Genomic DNA, 23,623 nt, shown 5'->3' with positions numbered 1-23,623 from the left:
TGTCACTAGAAACTTGACATCAGCCATCTTGGTTTCCATTTTATTGAAAAGTGGCTCTTTATTCAAAATCTGAGCTAGATAGGTATAGGAAACCCTTATATAATTTGAAAGAGCATTTAAATCTGCTTCGATTTATTTAAAAAATACAGGGTGTTGTATTTGAAATAACGTAATTTTTATGTAAAGTAAATATTTAAAATAGACCAGTAATTTTTGATACCCCTGTATACATTTAAGGAAGGAATAACATTTTTCTGTAAAGTTTATTCCTCTACCTTCAAAGTCAGCACAAGAATTAATTCTGAGAAAAGCAATGTACAGGGTGTTAATAATCTATTCTATTGTAGCATGCATTTTCAAATATCTTTAAATATCTCAAAAACCAAAGATTTTAAACATATTTAACCCTTATAATAAATACCTTTTTTTGGGCCCAAGAATCCAAAAATGAAATAAAATACAGGGTGTTCCATAAGAAAAACTCTGGTATGGCTCTTAGTTCTGAAACACCCTGTACATTTCAAAATAATTTTAAATTGTGCACATTGCCTTCCCACATATACTCATAAAATATTTCGTTTCTACATCTTTTCGTTTTCGTATAATCAACCGAGGCGAATGAGGTGCGCCACCCTGTATATAAAAGTGGGCAACTCTGTGCCGGTCAGCTTAATCACTTGACTAAAAGTTTATTTGGCACGAACTGTAATATTTTCAATTTTTTTTAGTGAAAAATAATTCATGGTCATATTTCCGGTGTCAAAATGCACTACTACTTGAAATACTTAAATTTATTTAAGAGACATCCTCATATCTTATTTCTCTGAGGTGGAAAATGATCACTAGTTCCCAAGAAATACACAATTACCAACAAAAATATCCATAAAAGTATTTCTAACTAACTAATTATCTTTAAGAATTAAGATTTGTACGGTTCTCCGCTGTTTAACGCTATTTTTTAAGGTTTTTTTCCTTTCCCACATGTAGGAAATTAGAATACTCATCCATAACCGACGGAAAAAAGTATTAAATAGTTGGTTTCGCAAAGAATTCTTGTCTAACCTGCGTGAAATTCCTTTTTATATAATTACAAGTGTATATGTTGGGAAACATGGAAAATAACATAGTCGGGAATGGTTCGTAACGAAAAAAATGGAGAAGCCAGGCTAATTGATGGAACAAGATCTCTGAGAAATGCTCCGTTGCTTAGAAAGATTTTATAGTAGAATTAGAGTGGATAGTTATGTACATATGCGTTGGTTCTTTCGTTTAAATAAACCGTAACGTCGTTGTACAGGGTGTTGCGGGCTTTCAAGCGGAACCAGGAAAAATTGAACGGAAATCATCAATTTCGATTTAACTACTAAAAAACTTATGTATAGTTCATATCAAATAAACTTTTAGTAGCGTGATTAAGCTTGACCGGCACAGCATTGCCCACTTTTATAATATATTTTCTTTCAATCAAAATATTTTAGGAAACAAAAAAAAATTAATTATTTTAAATATATAGGTATAACAGTTACCTATTATTTACATCAACAAAACTTACCATCTTAACAGAACTTAAGGGTCGTTACTACCGCTTTTCGGTTCAAAACATTCTAATAAAGTTGCGATGAGTTTTTTTACGGCTATTAAGTGATCTTGTACAGGGTGGGTCAAATTCGACGTTTTAAATGGAAACACCCTTTTCTATAGGAGATAGACAATAACTAATATCGGTGTCTGGAGCCCAATTTTTGTCAAAAACATGATGGTGAAAACGGCATATCGATATCTGTTACCGTTTTGGAGTTACGGGGTGTTTTTCAAAAATATGCATTTTTAACAAATCGCTGTAACTTTTTTGCTATGGAAAATTTTGTATTTTTATGAAAACATTTCCAAAGCACCTTTTTATGTAGAATTTAATGGTTTAAGTATAATTTTTTTAAAATTAATAATTTAAGAATTATCAACAGAAAATTTGATTTTTTATATGGGACACCCTGTATATTTTTAATTTATTGAAAAGAATTTAAAATTACCTTTCCAAAAATATAACACACTTGATATTTTACTTGATTCCTCTTCGAGATATAAAGTATATAAAAATTCGGCCACTTTAAATAAGTAGGCTTTGAACGGCAGTGGCTGTAATGCAAAAAAATTCTAGCTGTGAGCATCAATTAAAACGAAAATAATATTTGCTATGAGAGATGCAGAATTTTATAACAATTTAAAATATATTTAACCAACATCAATACATTTAAACTATATCTAATAACAATAAAAATAAATAGCAAACCAAGACATGAGATTTTGCTACAGGTTTTCAATATATCGACCGTCTTCTGTTATGGACAGACGGGGCAGTTTTTGAACATTTCTCGCGGAATTCATTAACTCGTGGGGGTGAAAGGCACCCTCTTATAACTACTAACTATTTCTAATTCTTGTCTAGATTATACTGAAGAATAAGGAACCTTTATTCTTCAGTAAATATATCCATAAGATTAGATCCATGGGCACTAAGTCAGGCGGCCTCGACGGCCAACGGCTTGGATCTTGGTTGGCTATTCAATTATTCTTTAAATTGGCTGCAAAAATTTGCTGATAACTTCAGCGTTCAGAGGCGGTCCGTCATCTTGCTGGAAAAATATGTTTTCGAGTTCCATTAAGGGCATATCATCAATAAGGGGTCCAAAGCCTACTAGTTAAAAGTGGCGAACTTTTAAAAATTCTATATTTCGAAGGGGATTATAACAAAATATTAAGTGTGCTATACTTTTGGAAAGGTAATTTTAAATTCTTTTCAGTTAATTAAAAATGTAGAGGCTGTCCCAAATAAAAAAATTAATTTGTCAGTTGATAACTCAACTAAACTCTAACTAAAATATATATACTTAAACCATTAAATTCTACGTAAAAGGTGCTTTGGAAATGTTTTCATAGAAATACAAAATTTTCCATAGTAAAAAAGTTACAGCGATTTGTTAAAAATGCACATTTTTGAAAAACACCCCGTAACTCCGAAACGGTAACAGATATTGATGTGCGGTTTTCACCATCGTGTTTTTAATGAAAATTGAGCTACAGACACCGATATTAGTTTTCGTCTATCTCCTATAGAAAAGGGTGTTTCCATTTAAAAACGTCGAATTTGACCCACCCTGTACACTTCGCACTAAAAGAGGTTCTAAAAAGCACAATGTTCGACTGCAAGGTCTGCTAGTAAACATTTTAGTTTAAAGTATCACAAAACATTTAAACCAAAAACAATAATAGTAATACTAAACTAAAGTGTCAAAACGAATGACAATGTCAGGAAATAAATAAATAAATGTGGCAACTTGATATTTTTTACAGCAAAGCTACCACCTGAATCCCCAGCAGGAAATTTAAATTCCTAGACTAACTAGTCAACCAGGCGCAGGCGCCGAATATGTCCATGGTTGGCAACAATGAATTTAAAAATCGCGCCGTCGATTACATAACTAATGGTTTAATTGATATCAAATATACAAGTATTTTTAGTTTATATAGTTAATGGGGTAAGTCTAATAAATACCTTTTTAGGATAAATTAATGTATGTATAATAGTGATGTAACGAATATTCGCATTCGTATTCGGAAACTTTTAGGAATATCAACGTTCAAAATAATATATAAAATACCGGATCGAAAAACGGGCACCTTTTAATGGGTAAATTTTCCTATATTTTAATGTTTTATATTTGTAATATTGTGTTCTAGTAGGCCGATTTTGATGATTTTTAAGCAGTTTGTAGCTAAATTATTTGACTTTTTAGTATCTTTTTTCTAAATTCAAAATGAAAGTTCCCATCTGTCAATTATTATACGAGGGAATTATTATTCTTAACACTAAAACTATCAACATTGACTATGGCTGAAATCGTACTCCATAGTCAATGCAGATAGTTTTAGTGTGAATAATAATTTTAAAAAATATGTGGTCATCTTTTGACAAGTTTATATTAGTTTATTAATTTAAACATTATGTGGTGTGTGGTGTGAATATTTTATATGTAATTTTTTGGATTATATTCGACACTATTTTTTTGATATGACCCAACACCGATGAAGGCTATAATGTTAGACGAGACTTTTTTTAAACCAAATAAAAATAATGAAAAACTAAATGAAAACTTAATCAGCGTTTTTTCCGAACCTAAATCCCAAGAAAATCAAAAATTTTAGAATAATATTACATATAAAATGACAGCAATCTTCATTTCATAGCCATCGCTGACACATTTTTTTCTATAATATTGTATTATTTGCAAATATAATCTTTCGAACATTGATACTTGCAAAATATACATATATATTTTGTGAAAGCAAATAGTAATACATCACTATTAGTAGATATTGAATGTTTTTTGTTAAATTAGATCGATTTTCAAACCCCAAAATTTAAAATATATTTTACATTTTACCCGTTATTTTATGTACCTATTCATTATTTGTATATTGTAAAACATTTTCTGCATTTGTATGGTTCATAGTTTATTTGCCAAAGTATTAGTATATATATAAGGTAACTAACCTCATATAATATATATAATATTTTCTTGCCTTTAGCTGTGTATTTTTTCTAATTTCTAAAAATCGAAAGTAAAATAAATATATATATATATATATATATATATATATATATATATATATATATATATAATATATATATATATATATATATATATATATATATATATATATATATATATATATATATATATATATATATATATATATATATATATATATATTAATCCATAGTATATATATATATTAATCCATAGTATCGGCCCCCAGGCTGATCTTCTAAAGAACGGCATTGCTCTAGTAGAGCAAATAATAATAATATGACTTTTCAATGACAGTGGCATTACAAAAACAATAAACACTATTTTATAAGTGTGTTGATGAGGACCCAAAAGTTACTGTCTTATTCAAAAGCAAATATCTCCAATAAAAATAAAGCTATTGATATGAATCAAAAAATAAACTAACGAGCAAAGACGTACCTAGATGATAAAATTATTTTTAAATTCCTTGCTTTGTTAACATATTCCACAGGGTGTTTCAAACTTTCACCAAAATATCATCATTTTGTTTTCCTTCGTATAATTGAAAGTGGAAACTTTCATTTATAATTTATAGAGAGATACTAAAAAGTAAAATAATTTAGCTACAAATTGTTTAAAAAATTATCAAAATCGGCCTACTAGAACAAAATATACTAAACTTTAAAATACAACAAAATTTTAACGTGTCCGTTTTTCGTACAGGTGAGTGTGTCTATACCGGGTGCGCCTCAAAAGGGGCTCACCCCTATAACTTTTTTATTTTTTTAGATAAAAGAACGACATTTGGTATGTTAGTATATGACATAAATTAGGATTGATTGACGTTTTCAATTCTTCTCGGCCACTTCCTGTTTCACCGGAAATGACTACAACTTTTGATTTTTAAATGGTACCCTCGGTATTTTTTTACTTTATTCGATAGAAATTATCATTCTGAATAGAATGACATATCATATGTCAACTTTTGACATTTTCGCTTAAAACAAAATTGTATTTTAAATTTTAATCTAGAGTGCCATGGCCCTGTGAAAAACACTAATTTTTAATCAAGGAGCCTTAGACAAATAGATTTGATCATCTAATGTTTTTAGTATCTTGTCCTGGCTGGTTAAAAGATACCCAAATCGTATTTTTAGTGAAATCTCATTTTTTTCAAATGGAACGAGGGTGGCTCATTAACATATTTGGAAAACGCATATTTTCACGAATAATTTGATACCACACACTTGGTATTTCGAGTCAAATTGTCGTTATGAATCACTTGTTGCAGTTTCAAATAAACCATATGTAAAAATGTCAAAAGTTGACATATGATATGTCATTCTATTCAGAATATCATTTTCTATCGAATAAAGTAACGAAATACCGAGGATGCCATTTAAAAATCAAAAGTTGTAGTCATTTCCGGTTAAACCGGAAATGACTGAAAACAATTGAATACGTCAATCAATTTTAATTTATATCATATACTAACATACCAAATATCGATTTTTTATCTGAAAAAATAATAAAGTTATAGGGGTGAGCCACTTTTGAGACGCACCCGGTATACAAACATTACAAGGGATGTAAAGAATTGAATCGTTCCCCTTATTTGTGCGCAGGTGTACAAGTATCAATGAAAATTAAAAAATAAATACACATTTAATTATGAAGTTTATATTATTTCTTAAAATAAACAAAAATTAGCCTCGGTAAGGTAACTAACCTCATGGTATTTTACTTGGAGCAGATGTGCAGCTATAAAATTGTTACAGAGATACCCAAAGCATTTACTAGAAGCAAGCCTAAGTAATAAAATGGAAATACTCGCAATCGAAAAATTTTATTTTAATATAATTTCTCTCTAAAACTTATTAGCCGTTTCCTACATTAATAATTGCCAGAGAAGACTTTCAAATCTAACACAGATAAGTATGTAAAGTAAGTAAAAATATATCCTTAACGTTTATCGACGCATATCCACGTATATTTATATGTACGCCATTATATTACGAACCGAGTAAGTATATCAGTTTAATAGACGCAATAAATCTAAAGTGAAAACTCAGGTATTTTTCGACCCATGTGGTTAATATCATGAAAATCGTATTCTTATTTCATTCCTTCCCTGGTCTTAATCAATAATATGTTTAAGAAAATGTACTTAAATTATTATACAGGGTGTGTTCACATAGAAAAAAAGCTTAGAGATCTTAAAGAGAAAAAATATATTTTTTTCAATTGTTTTATACCGTATGATCGAAAAAAAATGGCGTCCAGTGGGCTGGGAAATGACGATCAATGACATCTCCCATATAAATTTACATATAAAATGACAGCGATCTTCATTTCATAGCCATCGTTGACGCCGTTTTTTCTCGATCATACGGTACATCAGGGTCCGGCAATAGTGCGTCAGGCATCTGTACCTCCTAGAATAAAAAAATTGTGAGAAGTGAAAACCTAAAGTATGTTCTAGGATGTATACAGGAAAATATTTTAACTTCTATAGGGTGGCTCAAAAAAGTGTGAGGCGATCGAGATGATTTTTTAAATGGAACACCCTGTATATTTTTGGCTTCCTTTCATATCACTTTACATAATCCTAAGATATGAGTAAATATATGTTTGAATAGGCTCAGAGATATTAATAAATAAATAAAAAATATATATTTTTCAGCTTTTCTTAAAAAACATATTAAAAATACAAGAACTGTCCTGAAATCAAAAATGTATTAGATATTTACTTTAGATGGTCTGTACTTATTTTACTATAAATATGATAATCGTAAATCATACAGGATGTTCAAAATCTGACGCCAAACTTTCTAAAATATAGAATAATTTTTCTTTGTTTTTTTTTTTAAATGGTATTCAATCGGTTCATTTAGACAGATCGAATATGTCGATTTTCCTTAACCTGTAAACGAAATTTAAATATGCCGAATTTATGAATTAAACAATGCTTATTCAAGATAATGTTTTGTCAATTTTACACATGTTTAATTTTTATTCTCAAAAACTACACTCAGATGCAAAAAAACGCAAAGGAGAAATTTCATATTTAAAGTGTTTTCATTATTTTTTTAGCGAACTGTATATAATTATATCAACTTTAATTCGTAAACTCAGTTTTTTATAAATTTTAGTACTTGGCATATTATACAGTTATTAATTTATTAACATTACATTAATCGAGTAGTTGTTTTTTTACCTTAACTTTAAAACACCCTGTGCAATAATTTCTTTAGTAAATTTTCCTAAAATATAATGTCACGGTCAGAACCATGACTCCTGAGCATTTTGTTTTTGAGTCATGTCAGTACATGCTTTGGTTAATTTGTAAGAACGAAATGAACTGATCACGATCAATTCGCAATTTTTTCAATTATTGATGTAATGTTGTTGACTTTTTGATGTAATTTTTTAATATGACGAGATGGTTTGTCGTAACGTTATAATACGCTGCATTGGATACCCTGAATTGCCACGCCCTTTCTAATTTGAAGTTCAATAAAACACAAGTTTACTTAATTAGGATGAGTTGCATAGAGGCCACTAGCTTTAAAAAAAAGACTAACGATACGATATCCTGGTTTTAATAAACATTAATAACAATAACGATAACAGAACTAACGATATTAAAGAAAACATCTGTAATACTCAATTAGAGATTGGAATAGGTTAGTATAATAGAAAAATTATCAGATATGAAAGTAGTTTCAAAAAACGTAATAATATACCAAGTGTTCCATTTAAAATAAGAAAGATGCTACCACTTTTTAATGAAGCGGCAACACTGTATTGCAGAAAATAATTTAAACAGTTGGAGCAATCGCCTTTATGCAAAAATCAAAATTTTTAAAAAAATTCTACATTTGGTTCTCCATAAACGTCTCACCTACCATAGCCGTGAATCACCCTGTATTTGGTTGATTATTGAGTATAATAATATTTTGTTTTTGGGAAGCAAGCTTATTTTTATTTATTGTAAATAAGACAAAAATATCGTTTTATTTAAATAAAATCTCTATTTAGGTTTCGTCGAAATGAAAATTACTATTTTTCTTTTTTCTATGTAGAAAGTTTCATTCGGCGATTTTTATAATTTTCATTTGATAAGTGGGTTAATGATAAGTAAATAAATCGGAAAGTTTTGGTTTTAATAATTTAGAAAAGATGCAAATAAGAAATTATATAAAAAATTGTTTTGTAAATGGAAAAGTAGTATCTTTACTTTTGTTACCTGATTTTCCTTTATACCTGTTTTTATTTTAAATGAATACAAAGTCACTCGTAATTCTTGTTTCCCATTGCAGTAATTATGATCGATTGTCGTTTCAAAGGCCACTATAACGCTTTTTTTTTCAATCATATACCTATTTACGTTTCTATTTACATAGTATATCAATCAGTTTGAACAATTAGTATGGTAGAAAATAGAGATCATTGATTTATTGGATTTTAAACTGGTTTCGCTAATAATTATTATTATACAAATTTAACATACTAAAATCTATTAACTAAATTGATTTTACCTAGAAGCATTTCTAGAAGAACCTACTTCGACCTTAATACAAATCGATAGCTATTACATTTTTTTCGTTTCTTTCCAAACAATATACAGGGTTGTTCACGCTATTCAACGCGGAGTATTGTAGCTAAATTATATTTTTGGAAATTTTGAATGATGGGATCGTTGGAGAACTACTAAGGATACCATTTAAAATTATTTGCAAAAGGTAAAGAATATCCCAAATAAATAAAAATATATTAAAGTGGTTATTTTAATGGAACACCCTGTATATTATTGCATTTTTAGATTCTACGATTAAAGTAAGGATAAATTTGATTAAGGTTTACTGCATTTTAATCTTACCTTTTTGAAATGTTTACGATTTTATGAAAATGCAGACTTTAATGCTTCATTTCTCTAGGCGTAGGTATATTTAAGTTATTAAAACAAAATATTATACTGAAGTTTTTCTATTTACTAAATTGTGTGTGGCAATATAAAAATAATACTACCTTATACAGAGTGTCTTACAAATGCCAATTGCAATTTACAAAATGTACAAATGTTCAAAAACAATAATATTGCTAGTCCATTTGTTTCCACCTATTATACCACCTAATACCAATAAATATTTATCTCCACCAATACCACCAATATTTATCTCCAAATACTAATAAATGACATACTTAATAGTGTTAGTTAATAAATTATTCTAAATAAATGTGGATTTGAATCAGAAATCATGCAAATATATTAATAAGTTATGAATCAATCAATTCGTCAAAAAATTAAATAAAATTTAGGTGTCACTTTTTACCAAGCACTCTCTTATACACATACAAAATTCAGTTTTTAGTATTTGAAGCAATTATCAATCAACGCAAATGTCAATTAATGTAGTTCGAATACTGGGATCAATTAATTGGTCCCCTCTTTAATAAATATTTAAATAGATTTTTATTTTTCCAAGAAATAAGAGTATAACTACACCGATAATATTAGTACCCTTTGAAAATTTGTTACATCTTAAATAATCCGTAATATCAAGATTCTATGGGTATATTGATAAATTTCGATTAATGAAGTTTGAATTATAATGATATACCTACATTTTCTACAAAAACTAGAAAGAAAATTACATTATGTATCTGATATATATGATATATCTGATATATCTGATAATTTACACGGTGGTCCATTTAAATTAAACAAGTGATTGCCGTTTAAAGCTAGTAATATTTTAGAATATTTTTAGACAGTCTGTATAAGGTTGCATTAGTTTTATTAATGGAACACAATATTTAGTACATAAAAAAGCATCCGTATATAATATTTGGTTTTAAAAACTTAAATACACCTAGAGAAATGAAACATTTAAATTGTTACTGCATTTTCACAAAATCGTAAATATTTCAAAAACACTAAGATTAAAGTGGGGTAAACCTTAATCAACTTTACCTGTATCTTAATCGTAGAAACTAAAATGTAATAATATACAGGGTGTTTCGTTTTACTAGTCTTTCAACGATCCCTCAATTTCTAAAAATCTAATTAAATCATTTGGCTACAATACTCGCTATCGAATAGCATGAACAACCCTGTATGCATGTTTAAGCTTTGTAGACGAATATACAATTCTTGTACACTAATTAGTATTTTTTCTTTCTTTTAAGAAAACAACATGTGTTGGATTAATGCGTCTATAACGAATTTCGTGGAGTATATAGCGAGAAAATAATTATTTTATTAATAATTAAAATGAAATTCTAGCGAAACAAACGCTATATTCAGTGGGTTTCTGTGTCAGTTTTTAATTTTCAAATGTATTCCGATTAATTTCATAATTAATTAATTTCAAATTGGTTCACTGAAAGAAAAATATTAACCGATTTTACAAAGACACAAATATTTTTAGTAGTAATTTAAGTAATAATTAATAGAGATAAAAAATTTAAAAAAAAATAATTATAAAACTTTTGCATATGTTTTCTGAAATGTGAGCATATATTTTCATGAGATATTGTTCCTCAGAAGCAACAAAAATAATGTCAATTTATTATTTGATGAGGGGAGTTTGAATCTACTTCCGCTGATGCAGGAAATAGGTGTGGATATGTAACAATACAGATATATTTATAGATTATATTTTCTTTAAAATACATATATCTAGTTCAAAATGTTTTATTCGAAATACCAATATATAGAATAATTTGATTTACGAATACAATATACTCAAAATAATATATTACATGGTTGGTATTAGAAGTGAAGGTTTAAAAAAATAATGTAATTTCTTATAAGAATGATTAAACATAAAACTTTTTGATCGCACTATGTTCTAATATAATTTTTCTTGATGCAAAAAATTTCGGATAATGATATGATTTTTTTTTTGTAAATGTAACAACTTTATTTTTTGTCTAAAACTGCATGAGGTATTAATAATAATTGTCATAACGGCCTTTAAATATACATTTAATACGCATCGGCATGAAAAACGGGCAATTTAAAATTTTGATGTATTTTAATGTTTTATATACAGGGTGCTACATATTCGAGGTAACTCGGTAGCCGTAATAGAGACCAACATGGTTAAATTGGGGCAAAGTTGCGCTTTGGGATGTTCACCAAGATGCCATCAAAAAGGTTTTAAAAATTTCAAGGATTGCTGAGTTTTTTGGAAGAAACGAATTTTTTTGAAAATTAATTTTATTTTTTCCTGTCGTTACTTTGAGGAAAATCAAAAAACTAATTGCATATTCTCATAGCCCCTTCACAAGGGCTATCTAATAGTATTTTTAGATTTTCAAATTAGCTGATAATTTGTGAGATACAGAGGCCATCTTAATATTTTTAAATACGGACTTGCATTTTTTATTTCGGATTTTTAAAGAACTCGGTCTCTTGAGTATAATGATATGCTACACTTAATGTTTTTTTTGTTTCGGACATTTGAACACAATTTATTTAAACTAATTTCAAGTCCGGCTCTGTTTTTTTTTTTAATATTTAATCTTTTCATCGTTACAATATTGATAAGCTTTCAAACTTAACAATGACGTAGGGTAAAACATTGAATATAGAAAATCAAATGCAATAAAACAATAAAAAATAATATACACATGAATACATTACTTCACGTCATTTGTAAAAGTGAAATCAATAACTTTCAACATTTACAATAAAGAGTACAAAATGCATTCAAAGTATAAGAAGAAAGTTCAAAGAGCTATAAATAAAATTGAACAAAAAATTAATTTGTGCAATAGGGAGGGTGGTAACCCTGTCGAACATGTAGAGCATAAGAAACTAGTTTGTAGAAGATTTATTTATAATAACTACGATTAATATTACGCATATTTATTAGATCGCATACTGAGATTTTAAATTCACAATAAAAAATAATATCTTTAAATTGCTGACCTGGATATAATTTATTTGAATCTTCCAATTGGCTCGATTTTCCTTATTCAATGTTAATTAGGGCTGATCAATATTGTTGCGATGAATATAATCAGATAAAACAATTTAAAAAACCAGGGTCGGACTTGAAATTATTTTAAATAATAATTAAATAGTTTAGTTGTTGTTAAGGTACCCAAAACAAAAAAAGTATAAAGTGTGGCATATCGTTATACTCAGGAGACCAAGTTTTTTCAAAATCTGAAATAAAAGATGCAGGTCCGTATTAAAAAAAATTAAGTTGACCTCTGTATCTCATAAATTATCAGCTGATTTGAAAATCTAAAAATACTACTAGATAGTCCTAATAAAGTGGCTATGAGAATATGCAATTAGTTTTTTGATTTTCTAGAAAGTAACGACGGGAAGAAATAAAATTGATTTTCCAAAAAATCCGTTTTTTCCAGAAAACTCAGCAATCCTTGAAATGTTTAAAACTTTTTTGATGACATCTTGGTGAACATCCCAAAGCGCAACTTTACCCCAATTTAACCATATTCGTATCTATTACGGTTACCGAGATACCAATGCTCGTACCTCGAATTTGTGGCACCCTGTATAGTGTTCTAGTGGACCTATTTTGATGATCTTTTAAGCAATTTGTAGCTAAATTATTTGACTTTTTAGTATCTCTTTCTGAATTAAAAAATGAAACTTCTCATCTGTCAATTATACGGGAGAACACAAAATGTTGTTATTTTGGTGAAAGTTTGGAACACCCTGTGGAATATGTTAAAAAAGCAAGAAATTTAAATATCATTTGATCATCTAAGTGCATCTTTTCTCGATAGTTTATTTTTTGGTTTATCTTAATAGCTTTATTTTAGTTGGAGATATTCGCTTTTGAAGAAGACACTAACATTTTTTCCTAATTTTTAAATTAAAACCAAAGATTAAAACCATGCCTTTCCTTTTGATCCTAGTCAACAGACCTATGAAATAGTGTTTATGATATATGTAATGTCACTGATATTGAATATTATTATTATCTGTTGGCTGTTGGGCAGTTACTTTAGCAAAGATGGTTTTAAGTCCAGAAGTTGACACCGCTATAGTTCTTTTAATTGATGATAGAAATCAGAATCATGTCGCTAACAGATTCAGGTGTGCACGAAGTACAGTGCAGTTGCTTTCCTCGAGAAAAGTTCACATGCTAGACGTCCAGGAACCAGATGAACCCCCGTATGAGAATTTCGAATCGAGACCATCGACTTACAACAAAAATAAAGCTATTGAGATGAACCAAAAAACAAACTACCGGAAGAGATCTAGATGATAAAGTGATTTTTAAATTCCTTGCTTTCTTAATAATCGTTCAACATATCAACATTTTGTTTTTTTCTCGTATAATTGATAGATGGCCTTTCATTTTTAATTTAGAAAGAGATACTAAAAAGTTAAATAACTTAGCTACATATTGCTTAAAAAAAATCATCAAAATTGGCCCACTAGAACACAATATATTAAACTTTAAAATACATCAAAATTTTAAGATGCCAGTTTTTCGTGCCCGTGAGTGTATTAGTTAACAAATTTGACTTGGTTTTATATGCAAAATAGTTTGTTAATCAATATTTGCGATATTATAAATGGTTTATGATTTGTTTGAATGTTTAATATAAAACTGTTTTTTGTTCAGGGTGTTCGAAAGATACAAAGATCCAAATTTCAGAAGGTGATTTCTCATCAAAAAATAGAAAAAAAAGTTCTTATAAACATAGACCCGGAAATGCATAGTTTTAAATATACAAGATGTTAAAACTTTTATATGCTAATATAAATATAAAAATATATATGCTTTTTGTAATTATCTTAATTACCATTATTTTTTAATGTGTGTAACAATGAACATTAATGTTAAATTATAATATGTTATCAAGTATTTTAATACTTTACTCCAGTTGCAAATTGAAATGTATATTTGTTTTTTTTTTAATAAGGTCCAGGCCTAGAGTATGGTCCAGAGAACTGCAATGAATTGGATTTATAGTTTTTTTCCGAAGAAAATAAGTTTTAGAAAGACATATTATACAATGGGAAAATTGTATTTTTATTTACCACTTCAGTTATGTAAAAAAAAATAAAAAATGCAATTACTTGGTATATTTTTTTCAATTATGTATTTTCAATACTAGGGACGCCAATGAATTTCATAATTGAATTTTAATTAGGCCTAAATTAGCCCATTATTACTTGAAATAACATTGACATATTTCCTGAAAGTCAACTACAGGGTATTTTAGGTATGTAATTACAAAAACCTATTTTTTAAGTAAGTAACATACTCTATCTTTAAAACTGCGCATTGCAAGACATATCTTTATCGGAACTTTTTTTCAGATATTTTGATGAGGAATCCAAGGAGGAACCATCCCCTGAAAAGTAGTCTTATGATGATTAATATGAAAACATATAATTTCTATATAGGTACATAATATAAAAAAAAGATTTTCACTTAACGGTAACATAGTAGTATACATCTATTTTTACACGTATACGATAATGGAAAATCAAATAAGCAACACATAAAAACATATTTATATATGAAACCTACTCTACTTTAGTTGTATATTTCTTGGAAAAATATATACATACAATTTTTTTATTTTCTTTAAATTAATTCACTCAAAATTATACTAATTTTAATTTAGTAAAACGTAAATAAGCTTTCGGTCAAATATCTATTTCCAAAAATTAGTTTTACTTATACAGTATGTCTCCGGATTGTCTTTACAAGAGGAAACATTTTTATTATAGACATATTGGGAAAAATGCATTTTTCATAAAAAATTTTGCTTGCTCTAAAATGGTCAATCCCATTTATACTTTTCTAAATTTCCATACCGTTTTAGAGAAAATTGAAAAAGTCCCAAAGGTCAAAACGCGTTTCTGTGGTAATATAATTTCGTCTTTTTTTTTCTTTTATAGAATTTGAATTAACGTCATATTTCTTGCTGTTTTAAAATGTTAAAAAAGCACAAAATTTATTTTGTTCAATGCTACGGAAAGGATGATAATACTTATTGAAAAATTTGATATTTTAACAACAGCAAAAAATATGACGTTAATCAAAATTAATAATAAGCATCTATCAAAGAATGAAATCCAAATTATATACCATATAGAAACGACTTTTAATTTTTAGGACTTAGTAGGAATAGTATAAATATATAACCATTTTAGAGCAAGCAAACTTTTTTATGAAGAATAATTTTTCTCAAAATGTCTATAATAAAAAAGTTTTACCTCTTGTAAAAACAATCGGGACATACTGTATAATAAATTTATTATAATAGATTTACCCTCGGATTTACCTGTAGGTGATGGCATGTCTGTAAATTTTTCATTTTTTTTCTGTTTAAATATTTATTTTTACTAGGATTTATATCAATTTTTAAAATACACAAGAATCAACCCGACAGAATTTAAGATTGATTATCATTTCAAGGGTCACTGTTATACATTTTTTTCGATCGTATGGCATTTAAAAAAAAATTGAGATTCCTGAATTTTTAAATTTTTTGAATTAAATAAAAGAACAACCAATTAGAATTATTTTTGAATACATCATCTAATAGTAATCAAGGCTCAGGGGAAATCTTCAAAAGAATAAAATAAAGATTGAAGCCGGTATATTAAAATTAAAAAAAAATAAATGAACTCCGCCATCCTATTTTATGGAAATATATTTATATCACATAAACAATTATTAGTACTGTCTGTATTAATAAGTAAAAAGGTTAAAAACCCTAAATCACCGAGGTGCGCGTAGATTAGTAGCAATAATTGCTTTCACTGCAACCGATATTATTATAACTGCATTAACTTTCTATCTGGGTGCATCGCAAAAATTCACTCACCTCTTCTTGCTGTAACCCACTTTGTCCAATTCTATATGACGATAGGTGGCGTACGATGCCATTCTGCCTCTCTGGATGATATATAGAGCTTTTGGAACAAGAAACCGCGAAGGCCTGCTGCTTGGAACTGAACGGCTGTGCCGGCATCAACTTGCTTTTATAGCCGCAAGAGGGGGTATATATACTCAATAAAACCGTTCCTGAGGCTAAGCGGAAGCCGAGCAAAGCAGCAGGAATTAAAGAATTGCGGTTTGGAAGTTTGTCTGCTGGTGCCATCTCTTTAGTTTAAAAGTAACTATACATTTTTGCATGTATAGATACCTACCTATCTACTTTTAGATTTTTTTATAATTTAAGTATGGAATCATATTTATGATTTATGGGAATTTACTTAAACAATTTATTGATTTTGTTGCTTTATGAAAGTCTATATATTTGTAATATACAGGGTACGGCAATAGTGCGTCGGGCATCTGTAGCTCCTAGAATAAAAAACTAAGGAATTTTATTTAAGTGCAGGCCTAAAGTATGTACTAGCACAGACAAACTGTTTTAACTAAATTAGTTTGTGGTACTAGGATGTATTTCAGAAAAATATTTTAACTTCTATAGGTTCGCTCAAAAAAGTGTGAGTGGATTGGGATAATTTTTTTAGATGAATCACCCTGTATATTATTGCATTTGTGGCTTCCTCTCTTTACATAATCCTAAGATATAAGTAAATATATTTCGATAGTTTCAGAGATATTAATAAATTAATAAAAAATATGTATTTTTAACAGCCTTTCTTAAAATACAAGAACTCTCCTGAAATCAAAACTATATGAAGTATTTACTTTAAATGGTCTGTACTTACTTTGCTTTATATATCGCAATCTTAAATCATACAGGATATTCAAAATACTCTGCTAAACTTCCTAATATATAAAATAACTTTTCTTCGTTTTTTAAATGAAACGCCTCTATATCATTTTTTAATTCCTAAAAAATGAGCAATATTTGTATTTACAGTATTTTAAAATTTTTATATAAATTATATTACATTAATAGTGTTGCCGGTATTCGCGGTTTTATATTTCATATGGTATTTTTCACAGTAAATTTTTATCAAAGCCACCCAATGATTTTTCGCTCGATTTTACCGTTGAAAGTGTTGAAAGAGCCATATGGAATAATACTGGGTGTATCTGCGAAACCATTAAAAATTTTGAAATACTTTAATACAAAAAATGTTCATTTTTACTCTGCTAATAAAAAAAAATATACAGGGTGTTCCATTTAAATATAGGAGGAAAAATAATTTTATATTTTAGAAAGTTTGGCGTAGAATTTTGAACACTCTGTATGATTTAAGATTGCGATATTTATAGCAAAGTAAATATAGACGATCTAAAGTAAATACCTAATATAGTTTTGATTTCAGGACAGATATGTATTTCCAATATTTTTTTTAAGGAAGGTTGAAAAATATATAGGTATTTTTTATTTAATTATTATTATCTATGAAATGCCCGAAATATATTTACTCATATCTTAGTATTATGTAAAGTGATCCGAAACGAATCCAAAAATGCTATAATATACAGGGTGTTCCATTTAAAAAAATCATCCCGATCCACTTACGCTTTTTTGAGCCACCCTATAAGTAGAAGTTAAAATATTTTCCTGATATACATCCTGGTAAGTTTATACTTAACCTAATGCCCGACGCACTATTGTCAGACCCTGTATAGACTTTAATTTCCATTGTACAGGGACAGGTTGATAGGATTTGATCACAGGTTTGATCTTTGTATATAAACAAGGGTTTGCAGAGAAAATGGTTCTGTATTATTTTTTCTATGATGGTATACAAGGATGGTAGTTACACAGTAGCTGTCTAGCAATCCTATAGGGTGACTCTTCATACTTGACCCCATGCTTCAAAAAAGCTCCAATCAGTTTTTCCATTTGAGATTTTCACTCGATTCCTTTTTACAAAACATGCAGGCAATCTTCACACTCGCACACATTTAAAAAATACTTTCATGGTAATACTAGGCAGGGACGCATATTATACGGGAGGGGTAATGGGGGTAATTACCCCTCCCAGGAAGAAATAAATAAGGAAATCTGGTATAAAATAAAATTGTCACAAAATAAATTATAATGTCAACCAGAGAGAACACTAATAACTAAAGTGAGAGGGCTTGTGGAATAGGGCATTTCGTAGACAAGTTTATTTTGTCACCGCGCATCCCAGACGCGCATAGCGTTTAGGCGGTCAAAAAAGGAAGTTTTCAACTTTGCAAGTTAAACATTTGACAGGATTAATTAGATTGTCAATAGATATGGTCAGTAGCTTTTTCTATTTCTTAGCTCTAGAAGGAGATATCGAAAATCTGTTGATAATCGGAGTAATAAATTGTTTTTGACTGAATGTACCTGTTCTTTTAGCTTGAGAGATTATTGTCATATGATTGTCATTATTGATTATTTGAGATTCCACGATTATTCGGCATTTTTGTAATTTTTGTTTTGTTGTTGAGATCCAGACAAAACATTTCCTTTAAAGGTAAGTTTTATCTCGGTAATTATTTTAAAATACCTAATATTAATAGTGAGTAGTGAGTGCACATAATATAGTCTAACAGCTAGCAACGTTTTCGAGAAAGTATTTTAAGACGTCTGGCTCTTTGATATATCTTTTTATATTTTTTGCTCTCTGGAACAGTATGCGGCCCGTCTGGCTGCCGATATCCGTTGCGTTCACTACTGCGCATCGGAAGAAGATCCTATATTTTTTTTTTAATTTAGTCCTATAAATTCTAGTATTGAATATAAATCGAACATGTCTCCATAGCGCAGTGCGCAGAGTTTCCGACTACGAACCGACGATTCAGAGTTCGAATCTGGGCCAGGGCCAAAGACTTTTTTATTTTATTTTCGTATATATTCTGATAGTAAAGTATTAAATAATTCTGGTGATTCAAAAAAAAACAAATATTTAATACTTTACTATCAGAATACAAACGAAAATAAAATAAAAAAGTTTTGGTCCTGACCCGGATTCGAACTCTGACTCCTCGGTTCGTGGTCTGAAACTCTATGCATTGAGTTATGGAGACTCGGTCGGTTTATATTCAATACTAGAATTTAAATGACTAATAAAATATAGGATTTTCTTTCAATGCGCAGTAGGGAACGCAACGTTTACCGGCAGCCAGACGGGCCGCATGCTGTTCTAGAGAGCATAGTAAAAGATATATCAAAGAGCCAGACGTCTTAAAATACTTGTTTTTCCGACGTTGCTAGCTCTCGTACATTGCTAATTTACATAGGTAAGCATAACCTATGGGATAAATCCGATTGTAAAAGTAAAACATCACATTCTTATTCTTTTCTGATACCTCTGGAACGACTAGGTATTATACCTGGTATTATTACCAATTACCAGTAATACAAATTATTTTTTTTCAACTGATAGGTTCTTGGTATAGAATAAAGACTATCAAAAACATTGAATACCTACGGGATACCTACTGATACTCTGTGCGAGCACCCAACCGTGCTTCCCTGTTTACTCCCAACCAAGTTAGATAAAAAAGATATTGAAGATTGCAGCCTTGAGTTGGAGTATGGGCTCCACTACGACATGTACAGAAACGGATTACCTAAACGGGTAAGCATGTAAAATTAAACCTTAATGAAAAATTGAACTTATTTATTTTTAGTTCAAGAAAAAGCATGACAATCCACAATCCACCAAAGACCTGGTAAATGAATTCTGCAAAAACTGAAAACCAAACTAAGTTAAATAAATTATTATGTTCCTACACAGTATTTTATTTATAGGTTTTAAAGTCTAATAATAAATTTTCGTTGTCAACAAAATAATCTAAAAAAACTACGAAGATTTCTTATTATAAACTTGAAAGATTAAGATTCGGCTCACAAATTTTAAATTTTTGGCGCCAGTATATAGGTATGAATGCAACCTACTATATCGATAATGCGCTCATAGTTCGGGTTAGACGCCAAAGGCCGCGCCACTAACACAGTCTTCAAAAATTAACGTTGATCAGTCTCTCACTTTAGATGTCAATGTCAACCCTATGATGTCAACCAAAATAGAAATCCAGAATAACCTTAAGTTTATTTTTTCCATATAGTCACAATACCTTTAAGCAAAAATTTAATTTAAATCTATTACTTTATTTAAATATTGCCACTACCCCTCCCAGACTCAATCTCTGGATGCGCCACTGATACTAGGTAATTCAAGTAGATATACCGAGTGGTGTATCATCATTGGAAACATAGGAAATCCCATGCAAATTTTGAACTGTCCACATATTTGCTCCCCTATTAATTTTACAGCTAAGTCATAAATATAGGTTTTTTAAAGCCCTAGTGATGTTGGTAGCGAATATTTCAGAAATTTCCGAAATATTCGGTCCCAAAATCGTGAATATTCGCAAAAATCCGAATTTTGCAAGAAATTCGTTTAAAAATTCAAGACATTGAGCAAAAATTTAACGAAAGTGTATCAAGTATGCCTATTCTTAAATCAAAAGAAAAAAAATGCTTCTCCGCCTTACAAAATAGAAAACGTATGGCTCTTAAAATAATGCATTTTGCCGCGAATCTCTTGGCCCCTTCTGTTTCCTGGGAGAGCACCTTAGCAATGAAGAACACATAGCCGCTATGGAATTTATCAACAATATCACCAATAAACATCCTCAATTTGTCAATAATAAAGAAGCCATTTTTACAGGTGTAACAAATTATTGCGCCAAATCGGGTTTATGGGCTCTCGACTACGTTTGGATGTCAGTTAAAAATGTAGACTGTCTAAGTTGGTGGCAGGCAATATGTAAAAATACTCAGTTGAAATATTTAGCTGTTGCTCTGCTGTCTTTACCAACGTCATCTGCAGCCACTGAGAGAACTTTCAGTAGGTACTTACAGTTTTATCCATACTAAAAAAGGAATCACTTAACTGCACAAAGAGCCGGCAAAATAATGTTCATAGCTCATAACAATTAATTATTACTACAAAAACAAAAAGTGGATATGGAACATGATATGCAACAACATGAAACTCCTCCAGAACCACTAGAACCCGTGGAGGTAGAGGACCATCCTTCAGAATCAGAACCAGATACATCAAATATACCTGATTTGGAAATAAAAACTGAAACGAAGACAGTACTACTACTACTACTACTACTACTATAATACCCTATGAAGATGGGACCAGCTCAGCGCCTGAAAGTATTCTGGACTAGAATAATTGAGTTATTTGTGTTTTACGTTTTTTAAATTTATATTTCGTGCTTTTTTGTTTTTTTTTACGTTCATAGTCATAGCTCATGGTTAATGTACAAAGTACAAATGTTACCAAATAATTTTTGTTATATGTTATGTTTATGACTTTTAGGAGTTATGTATTGTTTATTAAAAATATAACAACTACTATTATGTTTATTGTTTTTTTCCCACTTACATGTTGGTATCAAATGTCTATCTAATTTATTCATTGTATCAACAAAAAATATGTAAAATTGTAAAATTTCCTAAAATTTAATAAATTTCCGAAAGTTTCGGAAATTTTCTGTAACAATCAAAAGTTTCCAAAATATTAACATCACTAGGTCTGCCTATGGTGAATACACATGCCAAATTAGAACAATTGTGGACAAGCCAATTTTAAGTACTTTAGGGAAAACTGCATCTATCTTTAAATTAAAACTAAATACGTAACAATGCAAAACCAGTCAATTGTCAACATACCTTAAGTTGCGAACTTATGATTTTATCTTTGTCAACTGTACTTTGTTGCTAAGCTTGTATGTTGGCATTTGCCTGGTTTTGCATTGTTACCTGTTCACTGTTTAGTTTTAATTTAAAAGGCGCAGTTTCTTAAATTACTGAAGATCAGCTTATCCAAAATTGTTCACATTTGGCATGTGTATTCAGCATGCACTTTTAAAAACCTATTTACAACTTCGCTGTAAAATTAACAGGAAAGCCAATATTTGGACAGTTCAAAATTTGCATGCAATTTCCTATATTTCCAACCATGATGCACCACCCAGTATGTTAAAACTGTAGAAGGTATATTTTTAAAATTCAGGTAACATATTTTACAAAACTATTGAAGTGAAAATCTGAAACCTGATATGAAGCTTTTCAGGAACACTGGATTGCCCTGCATAACATTTTAAAAAAATATTTCCTTTTAAATACTCATTACAAATAGTACAATTAAGTTTCAAATAAATATGAAACGTAACATGATTTAAATTCTTAATTTGTGACAACATACAAGTAACTTAACATACAAATAATAGAAAAATTGGAATAGTAATAATAGAAAAACCATTTATTTTATCCAATGAAATTCATTACAACTAAGTGAAGAATGCAGTGAGCAAAAATGAAATCAGCAAATCCTCTCTCTGGACTAATTCCATAAAACTGGTTCTTGTTTTCAGGATTTACTTGAAGTCTCAGGCATACTGAAAGAAAAACGTACCTGTATCTACTGTTTTTCTGAAGTTATGAATTTTACAGAAGAAAACTTACCTCCCAAAACAAAACAGCTTACAGTTGATATAAAACCGCTAAGGAATGAGTTGAAAGGGAATGTTCCAACAAGAATGCAGTAAATAAATTGGATGATTCCAGTTAAGAGGATATAAAACAGGTAGGCATCAATTACTTTTAGCTTCCTTGAAGTTTTTGCTGAGTACTCGTTGTAGAACTTTAATAGTACATTTGTTTGGGCCATTTTATATGATAGAAATTAAGTAATTAATGATAAATTTCTTACTGACGTGTCAGCAATTCACATTTCCAAATTCTTCCAAACAAATGCCAAATGCCAACATGATGCCAACCAAATTTGCCAAATGCCTAAAAACAGACTAAAAATAAAAATGCCCCTGGCTGCAGCTGACATTTGTCATATATGACTGTCAAAAGTGTCAAATGTACTAACTCTTCTTGAAGTTTTTTGAAAACCAGTTACTGCTAGGGCTATTCTGTATAGGACTTTCTTTGGTTACGAAGATTCCGAACCGCAGTTCTCAGCCTGTCTACAATCAAAGATACAAGTAGTGTAGTGATGGTGTAGTGTGTTGGTGTTGATCAGGGTTCGGAAGTAGTTAATTATGACGTAGTTTACCTGATTAACTACGTGTAGTTTTTCTTCAAAAACTACGTCT

General features: G+C 29.4%; 2 protein-coding genes across 2 annotated transcripts in view; both read right to left on the bottom strand.

Annotated features, from left to right (window-relative positions):
- The window catches only part of LOC115889373 (microtubule-associated protein Jupiter-like), a 39,849-nt gene extending 23,285 nt beyond the window's left edge, over positions 1-16,564 (bottom strand). The window contains exon 1 of the mRNA XM_030909353.1: positions 16,413-16,564. Within this exon, the coding sequence (XP_030765213.1) occupies positions 16,413-16,474 (62 nt within the window). The 5' untranslated portion in view covers positions 16,475-16,564. The remainder of the gene's footprint in view (positions 1-16,412) is intronic.
- Positions 16,565-22,758: 6,194 nt separating this feature from the next.
- LOC115889372 (dolichyl-diphosphooligosaccharide--protein glycosyltransferase subunit DAD1) lies at positions 22,759-23,351 on the bottom strand. The gene is made up of 2 exons (XM_030909352.1): positions 22,983-23,351; positions 22,759-22,915 (listed from the first exon to the last, which is right to left on the bottom strand). The coding sequence occupies exons 1-2, from the start codon at positions 23,185-23,187 to the stop codon at positions 22,785-22,787; spliced, it is 336 nt and encodes a 111-aa protein (XP_030765212.1). The 5' UTR covers positions 23,188-23,351; the 3' UTR covers positions 22,759-22,784.
- Positions 23,352-23,623: the final 272 nt, after the last annotated feature.

Source organism: Sitophilus oryzae, unplaced genomic scaffold (assembly GCF_002938485.1).
Source record: "Sitophilus oryzae breed Bouriz unplaced genomic scaffold, Soryzae_2.0 scaffold_813_pilon_pilon, whole genome shotgun sequence".
In the NCBI taxonomy this organism is placed as follows: domain Eukaryota; kingdom Metazoa; phylum Arthropoda; class Insecta; order Coleoptera; family Curculionidae; genus Sitophilus; species Sitophilus oryzae.
This window is presented reverse-complemented; position numbering and strand designations above follow the sequence as displayed.

Bases quoted from the DNA above. Each gene is read 5' to 3' on its own strand.
- LOC115889372 (XM_030909352.1), bottom strand. From the start codon at position 23,187: ATGGCCCAAACAAATGTACTATTAAAGTTCTACAACGAGTACTCAGCA. The intron at 22,916-22,982 runs GTAAGTTTTCTT...TTTTTCTTTCAG, and splicing joins AAGCTGTTTTGTTTTGGGAG to TATGCCTGAGACTTCAAGTA.